The sequence below is a fragment of the Camellia sinensis genome, chromosome 7 (assembly GCF_055761805.1).
Source record: "Camellia sinensis isolate YWXY chromosome 7, ASM5576180v1, whole genome shotgun sequence".
In the NCBI taxonomy this organism is placed as follows: domain Eukaryota; kingdom Viridiplantae; phylum Streptophyta; class Magnoliopsida; order Ericales; family Theaceae; genus Camellia; species Camellia sinensis.
In genome coordinates this window covers 3,118,725-3,139,873 of record NC_138967.1, presented here as the reverse complement: position 1 = coordinate 3,139,873, position 21,149 = coordinate 3,118,725, and the positions used below count along the sequence as shown (strand labels likewise).

Here is a 21,149-nt window from a genome sequence, read left to right as displayed (position 1 = left end):
TGGACCGAGATATACAATCGAAATATTACAAAGTTTTTAAATTTATTTATAGTGACATGATAAAAGTGTTAGAACTAATATAGTTGAGTTTGTGATAAATTAAATGTTAACACGTGATATAATATGTCATTATGGGTAAAATTAAGTGTTTTTTTTTTATTATTATTTATAGAAATTTCAATTTTTTCTAATATATTTAATAAACAGTTGAATTTTTTTTTAAAGGCACAGGAATCATTATATTAGATTTTAAAAAGGAAGTGTCACTATACATTGTTTTTAAAGGGTGCATATCATATGCACAAATTTTTTTCACTATTTTAATTTATAATTTTTATTAATTTGAATTATAATAAAATTAATTTAGTTTATAATAAAAACAACAAAAAGATTCATAATAAAAACCACTTCAATTTATAACAAGACTTCATAAAATCTCAAAACTGAAGTCACTTCATTCACAATCAAACAACAAGAAATCTCAACTTAGAAAAATCAATTTGGGTTACAACCGAAAAAAAAAAAAAAAAAAACACCTACAAACCATCACAAAGCGTTCACCACAAATTTGACCAGTTTAAAACTTTAAGGACCAACATAATTATTAAAAATATTATTAGCCCTCATAATTTATTCAATTTGTATTCAAATGGCCTTTAGGTGTTGTTTGGCAAGTTGGTTTTAGCCACAAAAGACAAAATAAACTATTTTAGCCACAACTAGGGCTGCAAATGAATCGAACTGTTCATGAACAAGCTCGGCTCGGCTCGTTAAGGACTCGGCTCGGCTCGGCTCGTTTAGTAAACGAGCCGAGCACGAGTTCGCATAAGCTCAGCTCGTTTATCTTTATTTAAATTATATAATAAATATATTATTTATATATTAAATAATATATAAATATATATAAAAATAATAATATAAATACATTTTTTATATATTAAATAATATAAATAATATTTTTTATTTAAATATTTTTATTTAAATAATATAAATAATATTAAAAAAAATTATCGAGCCAAGCCGAGCTGAGCTCGAGTTTCATTAAAATTAACGAGCCGAGCCGAACTCGAGCCCAGTTTCTTATCGAGTCGAGCTCGAACTCGATAAGTAAACGAGCCGAGCTCGAACTCGACTCGGCTCAAAACATCACATCTAATCCATAATCATTACATTCTTCTCTCACAAAAAAAGTAAAAAAAGTCAAAAAGTCAAAAAGTCCTTCCCAAATTAAACTTTTTTGCCCAAGCTAAAATAGTCAAAAAAATTAAAAAGTCAAAAAATTAACCCACTTTCCAAACGGAGGCTTAGTATCATTTGAGTATTGAAATTTAGGCACAATTAGAAAAATAAAAAAAATAATGAAAATAGTATTTATATCGAAATTGAATAAGTAGAATCAAATTATCACAATTAAAATAAGAAAAATATCATTTTTATGGAAAATAGGAAAAATGATATCAAATTAATGAAAAAAACTTTATAACAAATTAAAAGAAAAGTTCAAAAATATATTTCTCCCATTAAAATACCAAAATAAAGGATATACTTGGAGAATCAAAAATGATATTGTACTTATAATTTATTGTTTAAAAAGGTAAAGGGACCTTATTTGTCATGTGGAGTGACGGATTCAAAATTATATCTTTGGAAATTATTCTATAATATAAAAAATTAAAGATTATTTTATATAATTTTAAAATTTTTTGTAAAAAATTTGAGCATGTAAATTTTTATAATTTTAAATTATTTTAAAATTTTTAATATAATATATGATATTTATAAAATTTTTGAGGGTCCCCGCGGCCCCTAGCCCCTCTGGATCCCATCATTGGTCATGTGGCTCAACTTGCCCAAAGTATCTGTGCCTACCAATCAAATGCTCTGGTTTTCAAGTGCTTAACGCCATAGCCACATTTATCTTCCAGCTCAGAAAATGAAGGAAACCTCAAGAAAATAGCAAGAAAATCAGAATCCAAAAACCCAGCAAAAAATAAAATAAATAAAACAGAATCAAGCAAGTGAGAGAAAAAGAAATGTGATGTCCCTGAACAAATGATCAACCAAAATCAACTTTTTCTTTGTCTGGCCGCCTTCAATCTCCAAAGGCTATCAAAAGAAAAAGAAAAGAAAAAAACCCTTCTTTAAAACCAAAACACTGTTAATTGTGAGCACACTTTGATCGCTCACACCAGGATCTCTTCTTAGATGTTCCCCATTTGAGAGCAGCACAGAAAATCTGGAATACCCATTTGGGTATTTCTTCATTTACTTTCTAAACCTGACGGATAAACTGAATTTCCCCAAAAAAAGTAGTGAGAAAAGAGCAAGAAAATGGCTTCAGGAAGCAGAGAAGTGCATGCCCATTCAACTCATGATCTCTTTTAGATTTTCCCCATTTTCAGCATAGAAAACGTTAAATACCTGTTAGGATATTTTTCATTTACTTGCTAAACCCAACTAATACACTGAATTTTCCCGAGAAAGTAGTGAGAAAAGATCACTTTCAACTCATGATATCTTCTTAGATTTCCCCATTTGAGAGCAGCAAAGAAAATCTTGAATACCCATTAGGGTATTTTTCATTTGCTTGCCAAACCCAACTTGTACGCTCAATTTTCCAAAGAAAGTGGTGAAGAGAAGAGCAAGAAAATGTCTTCAGGAAACAGAGAAGTGCATGCTCATCACCACCAAGGTCAAGCTCAAGCTCAAGCTCAGTCTTCAGGTACAAGCAATGTTAGAGACTCTGTAAGCAAAGCCATTGCTCAATACACTGTCGATGCTCGCCTTCACGCCGTGTTTGAACAGTCCGGTGTGTCTGGTAAGTCGTTTGATTACTCACAATCTGTTAGAACAACTACACAATCTGTACCAGAACAACAAATCACAGCTTATTTGTCGAAAATTCAGAGAGGTGGGCATATTCAGCCCTTTGGTTGTATGATTGCTGTTGATGAATCCACTTTCCAAGTCATTGCTTACAGCGAAAATGCCCAAGAAATGCTGGGTCTCACCCCACAATCGGTTCCGAGTCTTGAAAAACCGGAGATACTCACAATTGGGACCGATGTGAGAACACTTTGTACCCCTTCAAGTGCAATTTTGCTTGAAAAAGCATTTGGGGCGCGTGAAATCACGCTGTTGAACCCAATTTGGATTCATTCTAAGAATTCGGGGAAACCCTTTTACGCGATTTTGCATAGGATTGATGTTGGAATTGTGATTGATTTGGAACCTGCTAGAACAGAGGACCCTGCCCTGTCTATTGCTGGGGCTGTGCAGTCCCAGAAGCTCGCAGTGCGAGCGATTTCGCATTTGCAATCGCTTCCCGGTGGGGATAGTAAGCTGTTGTGTGATACAGTGGTTGAGAGTGTGAGAGAGTTAACTGGTTATGACAGGGTTATGGTGTATAAATTTCATGAGGATGAGCATGGTGAGGTTGTGGCTGAGAGTAAGAGGCCGGATTTGGAACCTTATTTTGGGTTACACTATCCCGCCACTGACATTCCTCAGGCATCGAGATTTTTGTTCAAACAAAACCGGGTTAGGATGATTGTGGATTGCCATGCCACATCAGTTCGAGTAATTCAAGACGAAGCGCTTATGCAGCCTTTGTGTCTAGTTGGTTCAACGCTTAGGGCTCCTCACGGTTGCCATGCCCAGTACATGGCTAACATGGGTTCAAAAGCCTCTTTAGCCATGGCGGTTATAATTAATGGAAATGATGATGAAGCTGTTGGGGGACGAAGCTCGATGAGGCTCTGGGGTCTGGTTGTTTGCCATCACACTTCTGCTCGGTGTATTCCCTTCCCTCTCCGTTACGCCTGTGAGTTTCTAATGCAGGCCTTTGGACTCCAATTGAACATGGAATTGCAATTGGCTTCTCAGTTGTTAGAGAAACATGTTTTAAGAACCCAAACCCTGTTGTGTGACATGCTTCTTCGTGACTCGCCTACAGGGATTGTTACTCAGAGCCCTAGTATAATGGACCTTGTGAAGTGTGACGGGGCTGCACTCTACTACCGAGGGAAGTACTATCCGTTAGGCGTGACTCCCACTGAAGCCCAAATAAAGGACATCGTGGAGTGGTTGTTAGCCTTCCATGGGGACTCAACTGGTTTGAGCACCGACAGTTTGGGTGATGCTGGGTACCCTGGTGCAGCTTCGCTTGGTGATGCAGTGTGCGGAATGGCTGTTGCTTATATCACTTCGATGGATTTCTTGTTCTGGTTCCGGTCCCACACAGCAAAAGAGATCAAGTGGGGTGGTGCAAAACATCAGCCGGAGGATAAAGATGATGGGCAGAGAATGCATCCACGTTCTTCCTTCAAGGCATTTCTCGAAGTGGTTAAGAGCCGCAGTTTGCCTTGGGAGAATGCGGAAATGGATGCAATTCATTCTTTGCAGCTAATTCTGCGAGACTCGTTTAAGGATGCTGAGGGAAGCAACTCTAAGGCTGTTGTGCATGCCCCACTTGGGGATTTGGAGTTGCAAGGGATGGATGAGCTCAGCTCCGTTGCACGAGAAATGGTTAGATTGATAGAGACTGCAACTGCTCCCATATTTGCTGTGGACGTTGATGGTCAGATAAATGGTTGGAATGCTAAGGTCGCAGAGTTGACAGGATTATCGGTTGAGGAAGCTATGGGAAAATCTTTGGTTCATGATCTTGTTTATAAGGAATCGGAAGAAACTGTTGACAAGCTTTTATATAATGCTTTGAGAGGTAGTCCTCTTACATTTGATATTTTATTATTTCTTCAACTTCTGGGAATTTGTTAAGGTGATCTTTTTCATATCGCTTGGACATGCAATATTCTATTTTGCTATCTATATGCTGAAAGGCAGAAATGACCTTCAGATGGGAAAGCATGAAGAATTGGAGAAGTACCCCTTCCCCCTTACGGTGGGAAAAAAAAAATTAAAAAAAAAAAAAGGAAAAGAAAAGCGAAGGTTTTATAGCTTGTTTTACCAACATTAACTTTTTTAATTCCAGCTATTCACATTAAAAATATGTCATATTAAGACGTTGCCAAACACCTGCTAATTAGGTACATGAATAACATGATTTGTTTTGCTATCATTTGATTTTAACATGATATATAATACAAAAAACTAGAAGCTAGAATCCAGAAACTTCAAAAGTAAAATTATTAGACCAGTCCATCAAGTAATGTTTCTTTTTAGGTTGACCACAGATTTGAATTTTCCAAAAGAGAGACTTGTAGATGCCTTTGTGTGCTGTTGCTTATCTATAATTTGAAACTGGTCATTTTATGAGCTATGGAACTGGGACAGTGACACAGGCGTTCAGTGTCCAACAGTGATTTGAGTTGCCAGCCATGTCAATCTTGTAGTTGGATAAACTTCAACAGGGTTGTTAGTGTCCAACACATAAATTAGATGAACTTCAAGTCTTCAATGTGGTTGTTAGTATTCAATTCATAAAAAACTACTAAAATATAGGCCACCTTCCATAGTTTAGCAGGTTGCAATACTTAGTGTCCATGCTTAACAATTTTCATATGATATGATGCATAGACGCAAGTGCTTGTTCGCCTCAGTGCTATAGTTTGAGTTCTAGTCAAGTGAATCAACATTTTTGCTAGCAAAAAAAAGAAAAAATGGAGTAAGGTTGCCTACCTACTACCTCTTCCAAGACATCCATACTCTATTGCAAAACCAGAGGCTTGTGCATTGGTTACAACTTTAGACATTGAGGCCAGATGACTTAGTAGTATTGGCTTTAAAAGTGGATCAATGACGTGTATTTTGGCTGGGCTTGTGTATCACTAATTGATAATTTACATTGCGAATGTTTTATCATGATAGTTCAACTGATACAGGTGACGAAGATAAGAATGTAGAAATTAAATTGAAGACATTTGGCTCTGAACAACATAAGAAGGCTGTTTTTGTGGTGGTAAATGCTTGCTCTAGCAAGGATCACACAAACAAAATAGTTGGTGTATGCTTTGTCGGTCAAGATGTTACGGGTCAGAAAGTGGTAATGGACAAGTTCATTCACATACAAGGTGATTACAAGGCTATTATACATAGTCCCAACCCTTTGATCCCACCTATATTTGCTTCGGATGAGAATACATGTTGCTCTGAGTGGAACACCGCCATGGAAAAGCTTACCGGGTGGACCAGAGGGAACATCATTGGGAAGATGTTGGTTGGAGAGATTTTTGGCAGTTGCTGTCGGCTCAAGGGCCCAGATGCTAAGACAAAATTCATGATCGTGTTGCACAATGCGATCGGAGGGCAGGAAACAGACAAGTTCCCATTTGCCTTTTTTGACCGGAATGGAAAATATGTGCAAGCTCTCTTAACGGCAAACAAAAGGGTTAATATGAATGGCCAGATTATTGGAGCCTTTTGTTTCCTCCAAATTCCAAGTCCTGAATTGCAGCAAGCTCTGAAAGTCCAGAGACAACAGGAAAAGAAATGCTTTGTGAGGATGAAAGAGTTGGCTTACATTTGCCAGGAAATAAAGAATCCGTTAAGTGGTATACGCTTTACTAATTTGCTTTTGGAGGCTACAGACTTGAACGATAATCAGAAGCAGTTTCTTGAGACAAGTGCTGCTTGTGAGAAGCAGATGTTGAAGATTATAAGGGATGTTGATCTGGAGATCATTGACGGCGGGTGAGTTTCCCTGAAATTTATATATATGGCTCATTTCTTTGTATTGGATTAGAAAATTTTTAAATTTCTTTACTCACAATTGTGTGATGCCTCTTAGAATCCCAACGTACTATCTCTTCTTGTGGTTTTAAATTTTTAATCAATAGGTTGTATTTCTTTTTTCTTTTTCTTTTTTTGTTGCATTTTACAATGTGCTTTTGGACTGCCACCAACCCAAAGCTGTTCTTCCAAAATATGATATGAACTTGTTGTGTTGTTCAATGAGTCCTTGTTTTGATCTATAAGAGAACTAAATTCCTCGTATGGATAAAATTTTGTCATTGTCTATTCGATTTCTTGCATTGTTCTCTTGAGTGTTCAATTATTTACACAATGGTTTAGATCTTATGGATATAATTATCTTGTTCAACTGTCATGAATTATTTTGCTAATGGCAAAGTCACAGTCTAATTTTGTAACTGTCTTCTGGTTGTAGTTCGTTGGAGCTTGAGAAGGCTGAATTCTTAGTTGGGAGTGTGATAGACGCTGTTGTTAGCCAAGTAATGATATTACTTAGGGAAAGAGGTCTACAATTGATCCGCGATATTCCAGAGGAAATCAAAACCTTGACTGTTTATGGTGATCAACTGAGAATTCAACAGGTCTTAGCTGATTGCTTATTGAATATGGTGCGTTATGCACCTTCTCCAGAAGGTTGGGTAGAGATTCATGTTCGACCAAGACTAAAGCAAATTTCTGATGAAATAACTATTCTACATATTGAATTCAGGTATGCCAGCTTCACATTTCTTTTAATATCATTTGTAAATGCTGTGTTGACTGTTGAGAGAAATTCTTTGGAAGTTGTTAGCTCTTCTCTGATTTTATGACACTGCAATTAATTTTTAGGGCAAATTACACTATTAACCCTCAAACTTCCATTCAAATTTCACTTTGATCCCTCATCTCTTAATTTTAACAGTTGAAATGCTAGGAAATTTTTATTTTCTTCTATTGCATTGTATTAGCCTTAGGAGTGACCACTGGTTCGGTGATTAAAAAACCTTAGCCTATTAACCATGAGATTATGGATTCAAGTATGAGAACAACCACTTTGTGCTTTTATGCCGAAGGTTAGGTTGTACCCAATCTAACCCCTCCCTAACACACCTTAATGGGTGTACTCAAGGTTTTAAAAAGCGGCCGCAACCGTTACGTAACGCAGTTACGTAACGGTTTTGGCGGTTACCGCCACCCATTACAGCCGCTTTTGCAGTGTGATTGAGGTTCACAGGTGTGTCGGCCGTAGCGACTACCGTAACGGTCGTAACGGTGCCGTAACAGCCGTAACGGCCTGTTACGCACTATTACATAACAATTCCAAACTGTTTCTTTCGAAAAAACACAAAAAAAAAACTGAAAATGGGGGAAGAGGGATAGAGAGAAGAGGGAAGATAAAGAGAGAAAATGGAGGAGCAAGAGATAGAGAGAGAGAAGAGGGAAGATGAAGAACATGTTATTGATTTGTTGAAGTTGTAAGACCTATGTTATTCTATTCAGCTGCTATCACTCAACCATTTTGTTTGTTTGTGTCTATCTATGTATTGTTTGAAAATAATAATAATAATGAGTATGGTCATTTTCTATTTGGGTTAGTTAAAATATGTATATATATATATATATTTAGGCTCTTATTTATTCTCTTACTTTTTTCATTGTTTATCTTATATATAATAGCTAGTAATTGATTTTTGGTATAATATAAAGTCATTAATTATTAAAATAAAATAAAAAAAACTCAGTTTATAGTGATTTAAAAATGTGAAATATATTGGATCATACTTAAAAATTTACAAAAATTGATCAATATTTATTTTTAATCCAATAAATATGATCATGGAAAAAAAATATGCGTATCGGTAAGTTTGTTTCAAATTGTGCGAAAAATAAAAAAATTCACGGTTCCTGTTACCGCAACCGTTACACTACGGCCCTTACACCCCGCAACTGCAACCGCGCCACCGCCACCGTTACGGCGACCGCAACCGCTTTTTAGAACCTTGGGTGTACTAATTGGGCTTCTTTTTTTTTTTTTTCTTGTACAATTTTTTTTTATTGTTGTATTAACCTTGTTTTTTCTTCAATTGAGATGTGCAAAAAACCAAATCCAGAAGGTACCTCGCAGCCAATTTATCATCTCCAGGGTGATGAAAAGCCAAGAGCTTCGCCGTATAGTCATGTAAAATCATATAAACAACTGTGGAGGTTTCAAGCCATATCAGAAACATAATGAAGTTTCTGAACAAGAAAAACTTAGAAATTATTGGTTGTTTTGCCAAAGGTTGTTACAAGTTGTGATGGGATCAATAATTGGGATTATTGAACTTTCCATTACGGTAGAGCTTACTAATAGACTTTTGCCCCTTGGTCCAATACGTACATATTTAGAGCATGTTGAAAGATTTGCTGTCATTTGTTTAAGTCATAGATGTCATCTTATATTAGCTGATACATATCGGAATTTTGGACTTCCGATACCTATTTCTCCCATATATTGTCTGATACTGTCAGATATCGACCGATATATGACCGTATTGCCAATACCGATATGCATCCCAATACTGTTGTTTAAAACCATGGTTGATGGTGAACTTTATGTTCTATGCTTCCTTGCCGTTCTTGAATCTTTGTTCTGAAAAAATGCTTGAATTTTGAATCTTGCCAATCTTGCTTTTGATGAGTGTTAGCTTTCCTCACTAAAGATTTTACCCCGTCTAGGCCCGAATCACTTCTCGAACCTTTTCCCTTACATCATCCCATTCTGCTGTAGATTTGAAAGAAGAACCGAGAGGGCGACTAACATATTTTGAGGGTAGATTAGCCTTTTCTCTTTCTATTCCTCTTCGTATGTATATATATTCTTCTCTTTTCCATTTTGTATTTTATGATTCAGATTAATGAAAACTTCTGTCTGAAATCTATTTATTTACTCACAGATTGCTTTCCTTGAAATCTGTTCATGTTCTCACATGTATCAACTTGATCAGCCGATTCTGAAATCTATTTATTTGTTTTGTTTTCAACATTCAATTGGTGTTCCTCTTTATATAAAGATGGACAAGTCAAACCAATTAGAAATTCCATGGTTCTGAAGTCAATTCTGTTTTTTATATTCCGAGACATTATACTTATTGATGTGATAAAGGAACTAATTACTCCTTAATTAATATCTATGTTTCTGCTGAAGGATTGTCTGCCCCGGTGAAGGTCTTCCACCTGAACTCGTTCAAGACATGTTTCATAGTAGTCGATGGATGACTCAAGAAGGCCTAGGGCTAAGCATGTGCAGAAAGATTTTAAAGCTCATGAACAGTGAAGTCCAATACATTAGAGAGTCGGAAAGATGCTATTTTCTAATAATCCTCGAACTTCCCATGCCTAAGCAAGACTCCAAGAGCGTTGACTAGCTTATTGCCGCCATTAAAATCTCACCTGAGTTGGAACCTTTCAACAGGAGAAGACATCATAATTACCCTTATCTTCACAGATTGTTTTCATGAAAGCAAATGTCAAGGTCCACTTAAGCTAAAGCCGCCCAAATCTACTAATGGGTGTTCAGTAATACTAATTATCTTTCATTTCTCGCCATTTTGGACTGTCATTTGAGCCTGCCTAATTCCAAGACCTGTTCAAGATTCCATGATACTATGACACAAAGTAACGGTTATTTTTCTACTCTGAACACAATGTTGGGTTGTACTAGATCAGCCAGATTGTTCATATGTACTCGCACGAGCATTAAATTGAGGACCGAGAGCTTGTTAGTTGGGATGATTATGAGCTGCGATGGCTTGAAGACGGTTGACAGGGTCTGCAAATGCGATTAGGTGGCATCATTCTAACCTGTAAGCATGTCTACTACTTCGACTTTGTAGTTTTTGTAAAAATTTATTGTCTAGTTTCATAGACAATTGTATAATAAAATAACTACTGCTTTAGGGATGCTTCCCTCAAAAGCTCATTTTTACCAAAAAAAACACAAAAATAACTGTGTAACAAAGTTGTCTTGCTCTAGTTGTTGAAACTTGTGGAATATGATAATTCTGACAATCTGATTTGTATAATCTTTTGTTTGTTCTCTCTCTCTGGATTTATCACTACTTGCTCAACTACTCTTGCATGGTACAGAGTTTTATAACACACACTCAGACAGTCTCTCTCTCTCTCTCTCTCTCTCTCTCTCTGTTTAGATTTGTCACTTTTTGCTCATTTTTTTGTGACTTTGCTTATGACTTATAAGGTGCTTATTGATAAATCATCTTTTTATTATTTTTTACATTATTTTTCGTAATGAGTGAAAAAAATTAATTAATAAATCATACTTAAAATAATTTTGCATGATATTGAGCAAGTAGCTTAAAAAGCTTTTCTTTCTAGTTTTTTTTTTTTTTTTTTTTTTTTAACATTTTTTCATAAAAAATAATAAAAAAAATCAATTAAAATATTTAGTTTTTAGGATAAATTATACTAACAATCCTTATAGTTTGGGACTCATGTTGCTTTGGTCATGACTTTTCAATTGTGACATATTTGACATTAAATTTTGAATTTTGTTTTAAATAAAGACAATTGAAGATACCATTACTTAATTTCAATGATAAAATTGGCAATTTGATTAAAAAAAAATTAATTTGACAAAAATAAATATCAAAAAAATATTTTTAAATTTTTAAAAAAAAATTTCTATCAACTAAAGATAAAATTATATAAAATTGATAAGTTTTTTTAGACATTTATTTATTTTACCAAATTAATTTTTATTATGTATTTGGATGATGATCATGTAATGTAGTTGTTAAGATTTTAATGTGTTGTCGATATATTTAATATATGAAATATTTTTAGTTTTGAATTTTTTGATTTAATGAATTGATTTAATAATGATATCAAAGTTGTCATATTTGACTTTTAGAAAAATAGAAACTAAATTATTGAAAAAAAACTAACTATCCATTATATAATCATCATCCAAACACATAATAAAAATTAATTTGATAAAAATAAATAAATAATGTCTAAAAGATTTATCAATTTTACATAATTTTATCTTTAGTGGGTATAAATAATTTTAGAAAATTTAAAAATATTTTCTTGACATTTATTTTTATCAAATTAGTTTATATTTTATCAAATTGACAATTTTACTCTTGAAATTAAACAATGATATCTTCAAATGTCCTTATTTGGAATAAGATTTAAAATTTAACGTCAAATATGTCACAATTAAAAATTTAAAAAATAAAGTAATATAAGTTTCAAACTATAGGGACCGTTAGTATAATTCACCCTAACTTTTAAAACAATTTAAAGTCAATAAGTTGGCTTATTTTTCAACTTATTACTTTAACGAGCTTTATTTTTTATAAAATTTTGAGCCAAATTTTTAAAATTTTTAGAACGATTCTAAATATACAAGTCATTTTTTGTTTAAAAAATTGATTTGTTTTTATTTTTAGTAGATTTTTTAAAATATATATTAATTTTAGAAGTATCTAATGGTTAGATTTGATGATAGGTAGTGGGGGGTGATCAAGCAAGAGGAGGTGATCAAAGTATCATAAAAAATCAAGGGAGGAAGAATAGAGGATAATTAGAGCCACTAATATTGTGTTTGGTTAAGAAATTTAAGAAGTGATTTGAAAAGAAAAATAAAAAAATTAAGTGAAATATAAATAAAATATACCTATATTTTACTTAATTTTACATTTTTTTTTTCTTTTTCTTTTCAAATCTCCCTCAAAACCTTTCAACTAAACAGAGCATAAAGGTTACGCGAGAGGGATCGGAGAGTCATTAATGTTCACTTGAAAGGTAATGAGAGGTCACCAGAGATTGGTCAAAGTGGTGTATGGTTTGTCGGTGATAACAAGTGGTGGAGTCAAACCTTATTTTAAATATAAAAAATATATATATTTTTTGTGTTTCCAAAGGTTCTAAGAATTTTAACCGATCCTTCTTGGGGGATTTTTTTTAAGGTCCCTGATATTAAGAATTTATAGTATAAAGGACACTCAATATTTTCATAATGTTTAAGGTCCTTCAACATCAATCCAGAGAAAATTCGATCTAGAGAAAATTCGGTCCAGAGAATTTCTCTGGACTTTCCAGAGAAATTCTCTCCAGACATCCAGAGAAATTCTCTTTATCCAGAGAAAATTCAGATAGTCCAGAGAAAATTTAGACATCCAGAGAAAATTCAGATAGTTCAGAGAAAATTCACACAATCCAGGAAACTCTGCATATCATCGTGCATTTTATATGTTCTCTTACAAATATCTTTTCATGAAGGGTTACTATCAAAATTCTGTTTGTTAATCCTAGTGCTCTTTGTAGATCAAGTTCAACAAGATGAGGTGGTTGACAGTAAGATTTTGCCATACCTTAGCATAGATAAGAAAGAGAAGAAGTCATTCCCTAGACTTCCAGAGAAAATTCAACTTCAAAGAGAAAATTGGTCCTCTGGACTTTCCAATTTCTCTAACATTCCCTAGAATTCCCACTGTAAATTTCTCTGGCCTTCCATTCTCTCCAGAGAAATTTCCCTTCTCTCTAGAGAAATTGTAATGTGCTTCATCTTGTTTGAATATGCTATATTGTTGATATTGATTCAGAATTTCTACAATTTGTTTGGGAAATTTCTATCATTTTCTTTGAATGAATTCAATAAATTTTTGTTGTACTTATCTACAAATTTTTCAGGGTATATCTATCCTTACCTAATTCTAATGGAGAGTGGGAAATATACAGAAGGCCAGAGAAAAAAATTTCTCTGGAGAGAAGGGAAGACCAGAGAAATTTGCAATGGAAAGTCTAGGGAAGGTAAGTCCCTGCACCAATTTTCTCTGTGAAATCGAATTTAGCAAAATCAACAATTATTACCAACTCTACAACCTGAATTCTGTAGAATCAAATATCAAATTTCACAGAGAATTCTCTGTGAACTTCATAGAGAATTCTGGTTCACAGAGAATTTCTCTGGTGACTTCACAGAGAAATTTTCAAATTTCTCTGACTAAATCACATACTCATCTCTGTGATTTTCTCTGGCCATCTAGAGAAAATTTCTCTGGCCTTCCCTTCTCTCCAGAGAAATTTCTCTTCTCCAAACCCAAAGAAATTCACTTAAACCAAATAAATTTCCCAAACACAGAGAAATTCGCAAAGAGATGGAAAAGTCAGTGTATACGCAAAGTGCTTTCAATTTTCAGAGCTTTCAGGGTTTTTAAAGTAAGAACTCCTCAGATTCACACTCTCAATTTGTCCCTTTCTTGTTTATAGGAAATGAGTTTGCTAAAAATGAGGCCAAGGGTCTAAAATTGGCATGGGTTTGTATATAGAGACTCTGTCTTGTTCTCGGTTTGTCTCTAAAATGTTTTTCAATCTCGTTTATAGTGGTGGAGGAGTGAGAGATTCGTAGATTCGAAGAATGAGGTTCGGTGGATGATGGACTTATGGGACGCCATACTGGAGTTGGACAGAGTCGATACATGTGGGGGAGAATATGTCTGATAACAATAGAAGATTTCTTCGATGATCTGATCCGAGAGGCTGCCAAGAAGACAGAAGGCTTCTCAGGTCGAGAGATAGCGAAACTAATGGCCAGTGTTCAAGCAATCGTGTATGGACACCTGGCAGCGGCAGTAGGTTCATTGATGATACGCATCACATTGAGTCCAGCAATAACACCATCATCCTTTGTTGCCTGACGTTGAGAATCATTGAAGTAGGCAGCCTCCATGTCTGTTCAACAGCTCTGCAATGCAACTATGGCGCTTTTTCTCTCTAGATTCTCTCTCTAAAATGAGGTTCGGTGGATGATGGACTTCTGGGACGCCATACTGGAGTTGGGCAAAGTCAATACATGTGGGGGTGAATATGTCTGATAACAATCGAAGATTTCTTCGATAATCTAATCCGAGAGGCTGCCAAGAAGGAGCGGCAGTGGGTTCATTGATGATACGCATTACATTGAGTCCAGCAATTACACCATCATCGTTTGCTGCCTCACGTTGAGAATCATTGAAGTAGGCAGCCTCCATGTCTGTTCAACAGATCTGCAATGCAACTATGGCGCTCTCTCTCTCTAGATTCTCTCTCTAGAATGGAGAGACAAATCATCGAATTGGTTTATGGAGGTTTGAACGGTGAGGGATATGAAATTTCTCTGTAGGGACCTTAGACATCATAATATAATTTTGTGGACCTCTTCCATTACGAAAAGTGAGAGAGGGACCCTAGACCGATTTTCCCATCCTTCTTCTATGAAAACAAAAATAATATTATTAAAAAGGTTTTTGTGACCATTAGTTTTTAAATTAACAAAAGTCTCAAAAAAAAAGAAAAAAAAAAAAAGAGAGAGAGAAAACTCTAGGGCCCCGTTTGTTTGGGGTTTATAGGAAAGGGATTGGGTTTGGTAGTGAAGAGAGGATTGAGAATGAGGTGTTTGTTTTGAGAGATAGGGAGGAGATTAGTAATCCCTTGGTATTAGTAAGGAGGAGGAAGAATGATTGGTAAGGAGGAGATAGAGGTGGTATTAGAAAAATAATGAGGGGATTAGAAAATTTTTTATTTTTTTTATTTTTTATATATTGGGAATTTTTTTTTAAACATAATGGTTAATTTTTTATATTTTTTTATTTGTTTTATTATTTTATATAAAAATAATTTAATAATTCTTCACTATTAATCCCATCACTATTAATTCTCTCACTATTAATCTCCTCATTATGAATCATCTCCATTCTATCTCTGAAAACAAACGGGGCACAGTGGATTAATTGATTGCAGCAAGTTCAAATTATATCTATAACCTATATAAAAAGCATGTAACAGTGGTATAAGGCTGCTGCTTGCTTGGTTTGGTTTCTAATTCGAACACTTTGCTTGCAGATTCTCGTGGCTCCAAGATTGGTGCTCCTGCTGCTTGCCATTTTCCAAAGCTCTTCCCTGCACATTTTTGGTTACACATGTGGGATTCAAATCATCCACATAAACAATAGAAGAAGAAAACAAATTTCACCACTTCGAGGGGCAAATCTCACCGATTCACAGCTTTAACTCATACATATCACCTGTAATTTCGAACAGTGGAATTTTCATGATGATGCCTGGGTTTTGTTTTTTATGGCATGTGTTTCTGCAGCAAATATTGAATTTCTCACAATACATATATATCTTCTGGATGGAATTACTATTACACTGTTCTTCCCATCCATTGTTGCTGCCGTAACACAACATTTAACCGCACTGTTTTCATTCCTGGATATATGTTTAATAGATGCACACCAAGTGTTTGTCAACCTGTCTGAAAGAAAAACAAAACGTTCATTAACGCTGTGTTCACCACATGTTCGATTATATGCTCAAATGAGAAATCCATCACAATTTCACTTTCAATACCTTTGTCTTCTAAAGATTTTTCAGTAGTTTCATTGTACTTTATATATTTGCATTCAACTTTGCTGTTTAAATCTTCCCTATGTTCTTTTAACATATTCAACTGTCAACAATGGTAGAATTTATCCCACATTTTCCAAACTTATAAAGGTTTCAAGATGGTATGTTTGGTTTGTATTTTGAGATAAATTTTTTTTAAAAAGGAAGATTTGGGAGAGAGTTTAGAAATTTTTTTGATTTGTTTGGTTATATATTTTGAAAAAAGTTTTGGAGTTTGAGATGATTTGATATTTTATTGTAGTTGCGTAGATATGTGTGAAAGAAAAAGTGCTTGAAAAGAAGAGAGGAGAGAGAAACAGTGATTGATTAATGTATAATAGAAAAAAGCAATTATAGAATTTTTTTAAGAAAATTTGTAACCAAACATTTTTTTGAATTTTTTTTTTTTGGAAAGTATGTTTCAAAACACAAACCAAACACACCAGCCTTTACTTTATATGATAGTAGAGAATTTTATTTATTTATTGAGGTGCTGCCGTGTATGGTAATGAGAAATTCTCAAGCTAGCCTTCAATGATATTGCCGCTGTATTTATGTCTTTGACCTTGGCCAATTAAAAGGGGCACAATTACCCAAGCCTATTTGTATGGAACCTTGTTGGACTAGACGAAGGTCCCCACTCTAAAGTGGACTCTCTCTCTCCACTTTATGATGGGCCGAGCTAAGGGATCAGTCTTGGCCCACTCCCCACTCCGAAGAGGAGAAGACCATGGGCCTGGCCCTAGCACCCTTTTCCACTCTGAAGTGAGTAAGTCCATAATTTGGGCTCCAAGGCTCCCACTCCACGACACATGAGTGCTAACAGATCAACCAATACCATGTAAAGTAAAAGGCACGTGGTGCCCGCGAATGACGGAACTTGCTCCCCTTTATTAAGGGATGTGCTACCATCACGGCTGAGGACCAGGCGGAGAACGATGGAGCTTGATGAATAAGTCATACGATTCTTATAAAAGATAACCTTACTCTCCTTGAAATGGGGAGATCTCTTGACTCTAGAAACAGATTGGTCTTCTCTATCTTGTCTCTACCAAACTCCGGTATTAACTCGACCGTCGGAGGGGTTCCGACCAATCCCCGATCGGGCAGCCTAACCATTTGTTCCTTGTGCAGGCCTTCACCCATCGATGCACTAGGGTTCGTCCACGAAGTTCCATCTTACGCTATTGCGGAAACTAGTCCGCATATTGGGCGCCGTTTGTGGGAATCGTTCTCTGATTGCTTTGTGACGAACTCTGACGATGGATATTGAAGGAACCTCGCAGCCTGGGATGGGAGAGAAGACTCCAGGAACGGAGAGAACCAAAGACAAGGGTCTGGCATTCCCTACCGGGAACGACAACCTGATGGACTACGACAGTCCGACCCTCCATACGGTGGAGCGACGTCATGTCGCCGCCTATCAGTCATCTCAACAACTGTTTGTTGAGAAGGACCACCGTGATCGTGTCATCGACTCGATGAGTCCAGAGATTGAGAAGCTACGTGCTCAACTGAGGAAGCAAATGGTACCTTAGGGTGAGCCAAGGAAGTCCGGAGGGGGACCGTAGCAGCAACGGAGGCACACTTCTCCATCGCCTCCACGACGTGAACGGTCTAACTTCGGTCCTGCTCGTGGTGAGCGTAGCCGGCCGATTTCGGTATGCAGTGAGGGAGCTAGTAGTAGGATAGAGAATCCCCGAGAAGACTCTCACAAGAGACAAAAGTCCATCAGTCATTATTCAGCAATCTCTCCTCCTTCGCGCCGTCGTGACGAGCGACTGTGTGACTTGAGGACATGGTTGAACAACAACCAAAGGGATGACCGACGGTCGAACAAAGTAGCAGAACGGCGATTAGAAAAGGGAAAATGAGTATCTAGATCGGTCCGTTCATTAGATAGAGCGTCGTGCTCTAGACCGACTAGTCTCTTCCCCCCTTTGCCTTGAGATTGAAGCTGTGGAAGCTCTTCATAAGTACAGTCCACCGAAATTCATCCTCTATGATGGGAAGTTAGACCCCCTGACTCATATCAGCCATTACCGCCAAATGATGTCACTTTGGAATCAGAACGATGCGTTCATGTGCAAGGTTTTTGCCTCTAGCCTTGGTGAGCACGGCCTATGGTGGTATAACAAGCTTCCTCCTCAATCGATTTATGATTGGGCTTAGCTCTCCGAAGCCTTCCTCGCACGGTTTGTTTCTAATAGTCGAATCCCGAAAGGATTGGATACCTTGTTCAATACTCAGCAGGATAAAAAGAAGTCTTTGTGCGAATACGGTCGGCAATATTGGGAGGCATATGGCGATTTGGAAGAAGATGTTTGTAGTGAGCCGTTGGCAGCTCTATACTTCAAACAAGGCCTCTCCCCTTCACATAAGCTCAGGCAGTCATTGACAAAACGACCCACTTCTGACTTGAAAGAGCTGAGGGCTCGAATATAAGAGCTAGCCTGTGTGGAAGATGACACAGCCTCTATACAAGTGTCAGTTGCAAATGAGGGAGTTAAGGCCTCTTGGCAACATAGGGCCGAACAGCCTAGGAGGGAGGACCAAAAAAGGAGGTATGGCCAAAATAAGCAACCGACCATGCAAACCGAAGAAGAAAGGAGTAGATCCCACGAAGCCATAGCCACTGTGTTCACGGAGCCGATCTACAGGCTCTTGGAAAAAATCAAAGAAGAACCCTACTTCATTTGGCCTCCTAAGATGATGGGGAACCCTGCTCGGCGCAACCAGGAGTGACGGTGCACCTACCATCGTAAGAAAGGGCATAAGACGCAGAACTGTAGAGACCTTAAGAGGCATCTCGAAGACTTGGTCACTGTCAGCCACCTCCAGCAATAGATCAATATGGAAAGGACAAGGGCAAAACAGGGGCAACCCCCAACCTCTCCACTAGAGGACCAAGCGCCAAGGCTAGTGATAAACGTCATCCATGGGATGACCGACCCCCAAAGGGAGAATGCCTTTCGTGGTGAGATTCAGAGAGCTACGCACTTGCAACAAGTCATGTCAGTAAGACCATTACTCAAGAAGTCCAGAACGGAAGCAAAGCCTTCTCAGTTTGACATTGTGTTCTCCGAGAAAGATCTGAAAGGGATCCAACATCCTCACATTGATGCCCTGACCGTCACCATCGGTGTGGTGAACAAATTTGATGTGAAACGGGTCCTAATTGATCAAAGGAGTGCCGCTGACATTATGTATTATGACCTTTTCAAAAAACTGGGTCTTGATGAGCAACATTTAATCCCTACAGTCTCCCCTTTGGTCGGTTTCAATGGACAGACAGAGTGGCTGCTCGGCCGGATCACCTTGTCCGTCACAGCAAAGTCCAAAGTGGTCCCTGTCGACTCTTTGGTGATCAACACTTCATCTCCTTACAATACAATCCTCGGTTGACCTTGGATTCATACAATGGAGGCGGTGCCATCCATTTACCACCAGTTAGTCCGTTTCCCAACAAAGAATAGGGTGGAGAAGATCAAGGGTGACCAAGTAGCGGCAAAGCACTGTTTCATCACCGCCATGAAGTCTAAACAAGTATGCAATGAAGTCCAGATGGTCGAACTGCCTGATCAGCCTGTACTGGAAAATGTTGGTAGAATACTAACAGAGAAGATGGTGGAGGACCTCAAAACGATCTTGGTCGATAGAGGAGATCCAGACAAGTTCTTTCTGCTCGGCACTTCGCTTCTCACCGGAGAGAATGAGTAGTTGTTAGTTCTCCTCCGCAAGAATATCAAAGTATTTGCCTGGTTTACTTATGAGACTCCTGGGTTGGACCCAACCTTTGCATGTCACCAACTTAATGTCCAACCAGTAGCTCGGCCTGTAGTCCAAAAGGGCAGACGATCATCCGTAGAACACGCGGAAGCAGTTATCCAAGAGGTAAACAAGCTTCTGGCGATAGGGGTTATACGGGAGGTACAATATCCGAAATGGTTGTCTAACACTATTGTGGTGAAGAAAAAGAACGGGAAATGGAGGGTATGCGTCGACTTCACCAGCCTCAACAAAGCTTGTCCTAAGGACAGCTTTCCTCTCCTACGAATAGACCAACTAGTAGATACAACTGTCGGACATGAACGGATGAGCTTCTTGGATGCCTACAGTGGCTATCATCAAATCCTCCTATTTGGCCCTGACTAGGAGAAGACAGCATTCATTAGCCCAAGGGGCACCTATTACTACAAAGTGATGCCCTTCAGCCTGAAGAACGCCGGTACGACCTATTAACGGATGGTCACTAAAATGTTCAAGGACCAACTAGATGACATGGTAGTCAAAAGTAAATTGGCCGAACATCATCTGAGAGACTTGGAGGAAGTGTTCCAAATCCTGAAGACCCACAAGCTTCGCCTGAATGCCTCGAAATGTGCATCCGGAGTAAGTTCAAGGAAGTTCTTGGGATATATGGTGACCAAGCAAGGCATCGAAGTCAACCCCAACCAGATTAAAGCCCTCCAAGACATTGAGGCACCTACGAAGGCTAGGGAACTCCAAAAGCTCCTTGGTATGGCAGCAGCATTGAATCGTTTCATTAGTCGGTCTTCCGATCGAATGAGACCCTTCTTCCAACTCCTAAGGAAAAATGTAGACTTCGAATGGGGTGACTAGTGCTCTGAAGCACTCATAGAGTTGAAGACGTATCTTTCTTCCCCTCCTCTTTTGTCTACTCTAATCCCCAACGAAGTGCTCTTTCTTTACTTGGTTGTCTCCGATCACGCTGTGAGTGTAGTCTTGATTAGAGAGGAATGGAAGGAACAAAAGCCAGTATACTACGTTAGCAAAACCCTCTTGGATGTCAAAACCAGATACCTGCCACTAGAGAAGCTGGCATACGCCCTACTAATTGCCTCTAGGAAGCTTGCTCACTACTTCCAAGGACACATTATCAATGTCCTCACAAAGTACCCTCTAAAGTTTGTGTTCAGCCGACTTGATTTCTCGGGTCGGACAGCGAAGTGGGCAGTAGAATTGGGCGAGTTTGACATTAAATTCCAACCGCAGATTTCTAT

General features: G+C 37.4%; 2 protein-coding genes across 2 annotated transcripts; both read left to right on the top strand.

The window, feature by feature from the left end:
- Positions 1-1,901: 1,901 nt before the first annotated feature.
- On the top strand, positions 1,902-10,754 carry LOC114281563 (phytochrome B). Its single transcript, XM_028224059.2, has 4 exons — positions 1,902-4,723; positions 5,844-6,651; positions 7,127-7,420; positions 9,878-10,754. Exons 1-4 carry the CDS (start codon positions 2,650-2,652, stop codon positions 10,095-10,097), a joined length of 3,396 nt encoding a protein of 1,131 aa, XP_028079860.2. The 5' UTR covers positions 1,902-2,649; the 3' UTR covers positions 10,098-10,754.
- An 8,224-nt stretch (positions 10,755-18,978) lies between these two features.
- Positions 18,979-19,530, top strand: LOC114281549 (uncharacterized). The gene has a single exon (XM_028224044.2). It carries the CDS (start codon positions 18,979-18,981, stop codon positions 19,528-19,530), a length of 552 nt encoding a protein of 183 aa, XP_028079845.2.
- The last annotated feature ends 1,619 nt before the right edge of the window (positions 19,531-21,149 follow it).

Excerpts from the sequence above, each read along its gene's own strand:
- LOC114281563 (XM_028224059.2), top strand. The coding sequence starts at position 2,650 with ATGTCTTCAGGAAACAGAGAAGTGCATGCTCATCACCACCAAGGTCAA. Across the intron at positions 4,724-5,843 it reads TTTATATAATGCTTTGAGAG|GTGACGAAGATAAGAATGTA; the intron begins GTAGTCCTCTTA and ends CAACTGATACAG. Across the intron at positions 6,652-7,126 it reads CTGGAGATCATTGACGGCGG|TTCGTTGGAGCTTGAGAAGG; the intron begins GTGAGTTTCCCT and ends TTCTGGTTGTAG.
- LOC114281549 (XM_028224044.2), top strand. The coding sequence starts at position 18,979 with ATGGAAAGGACAAGGGCAAAACAGGGGCAACCCCCAACCTCTCCACTA.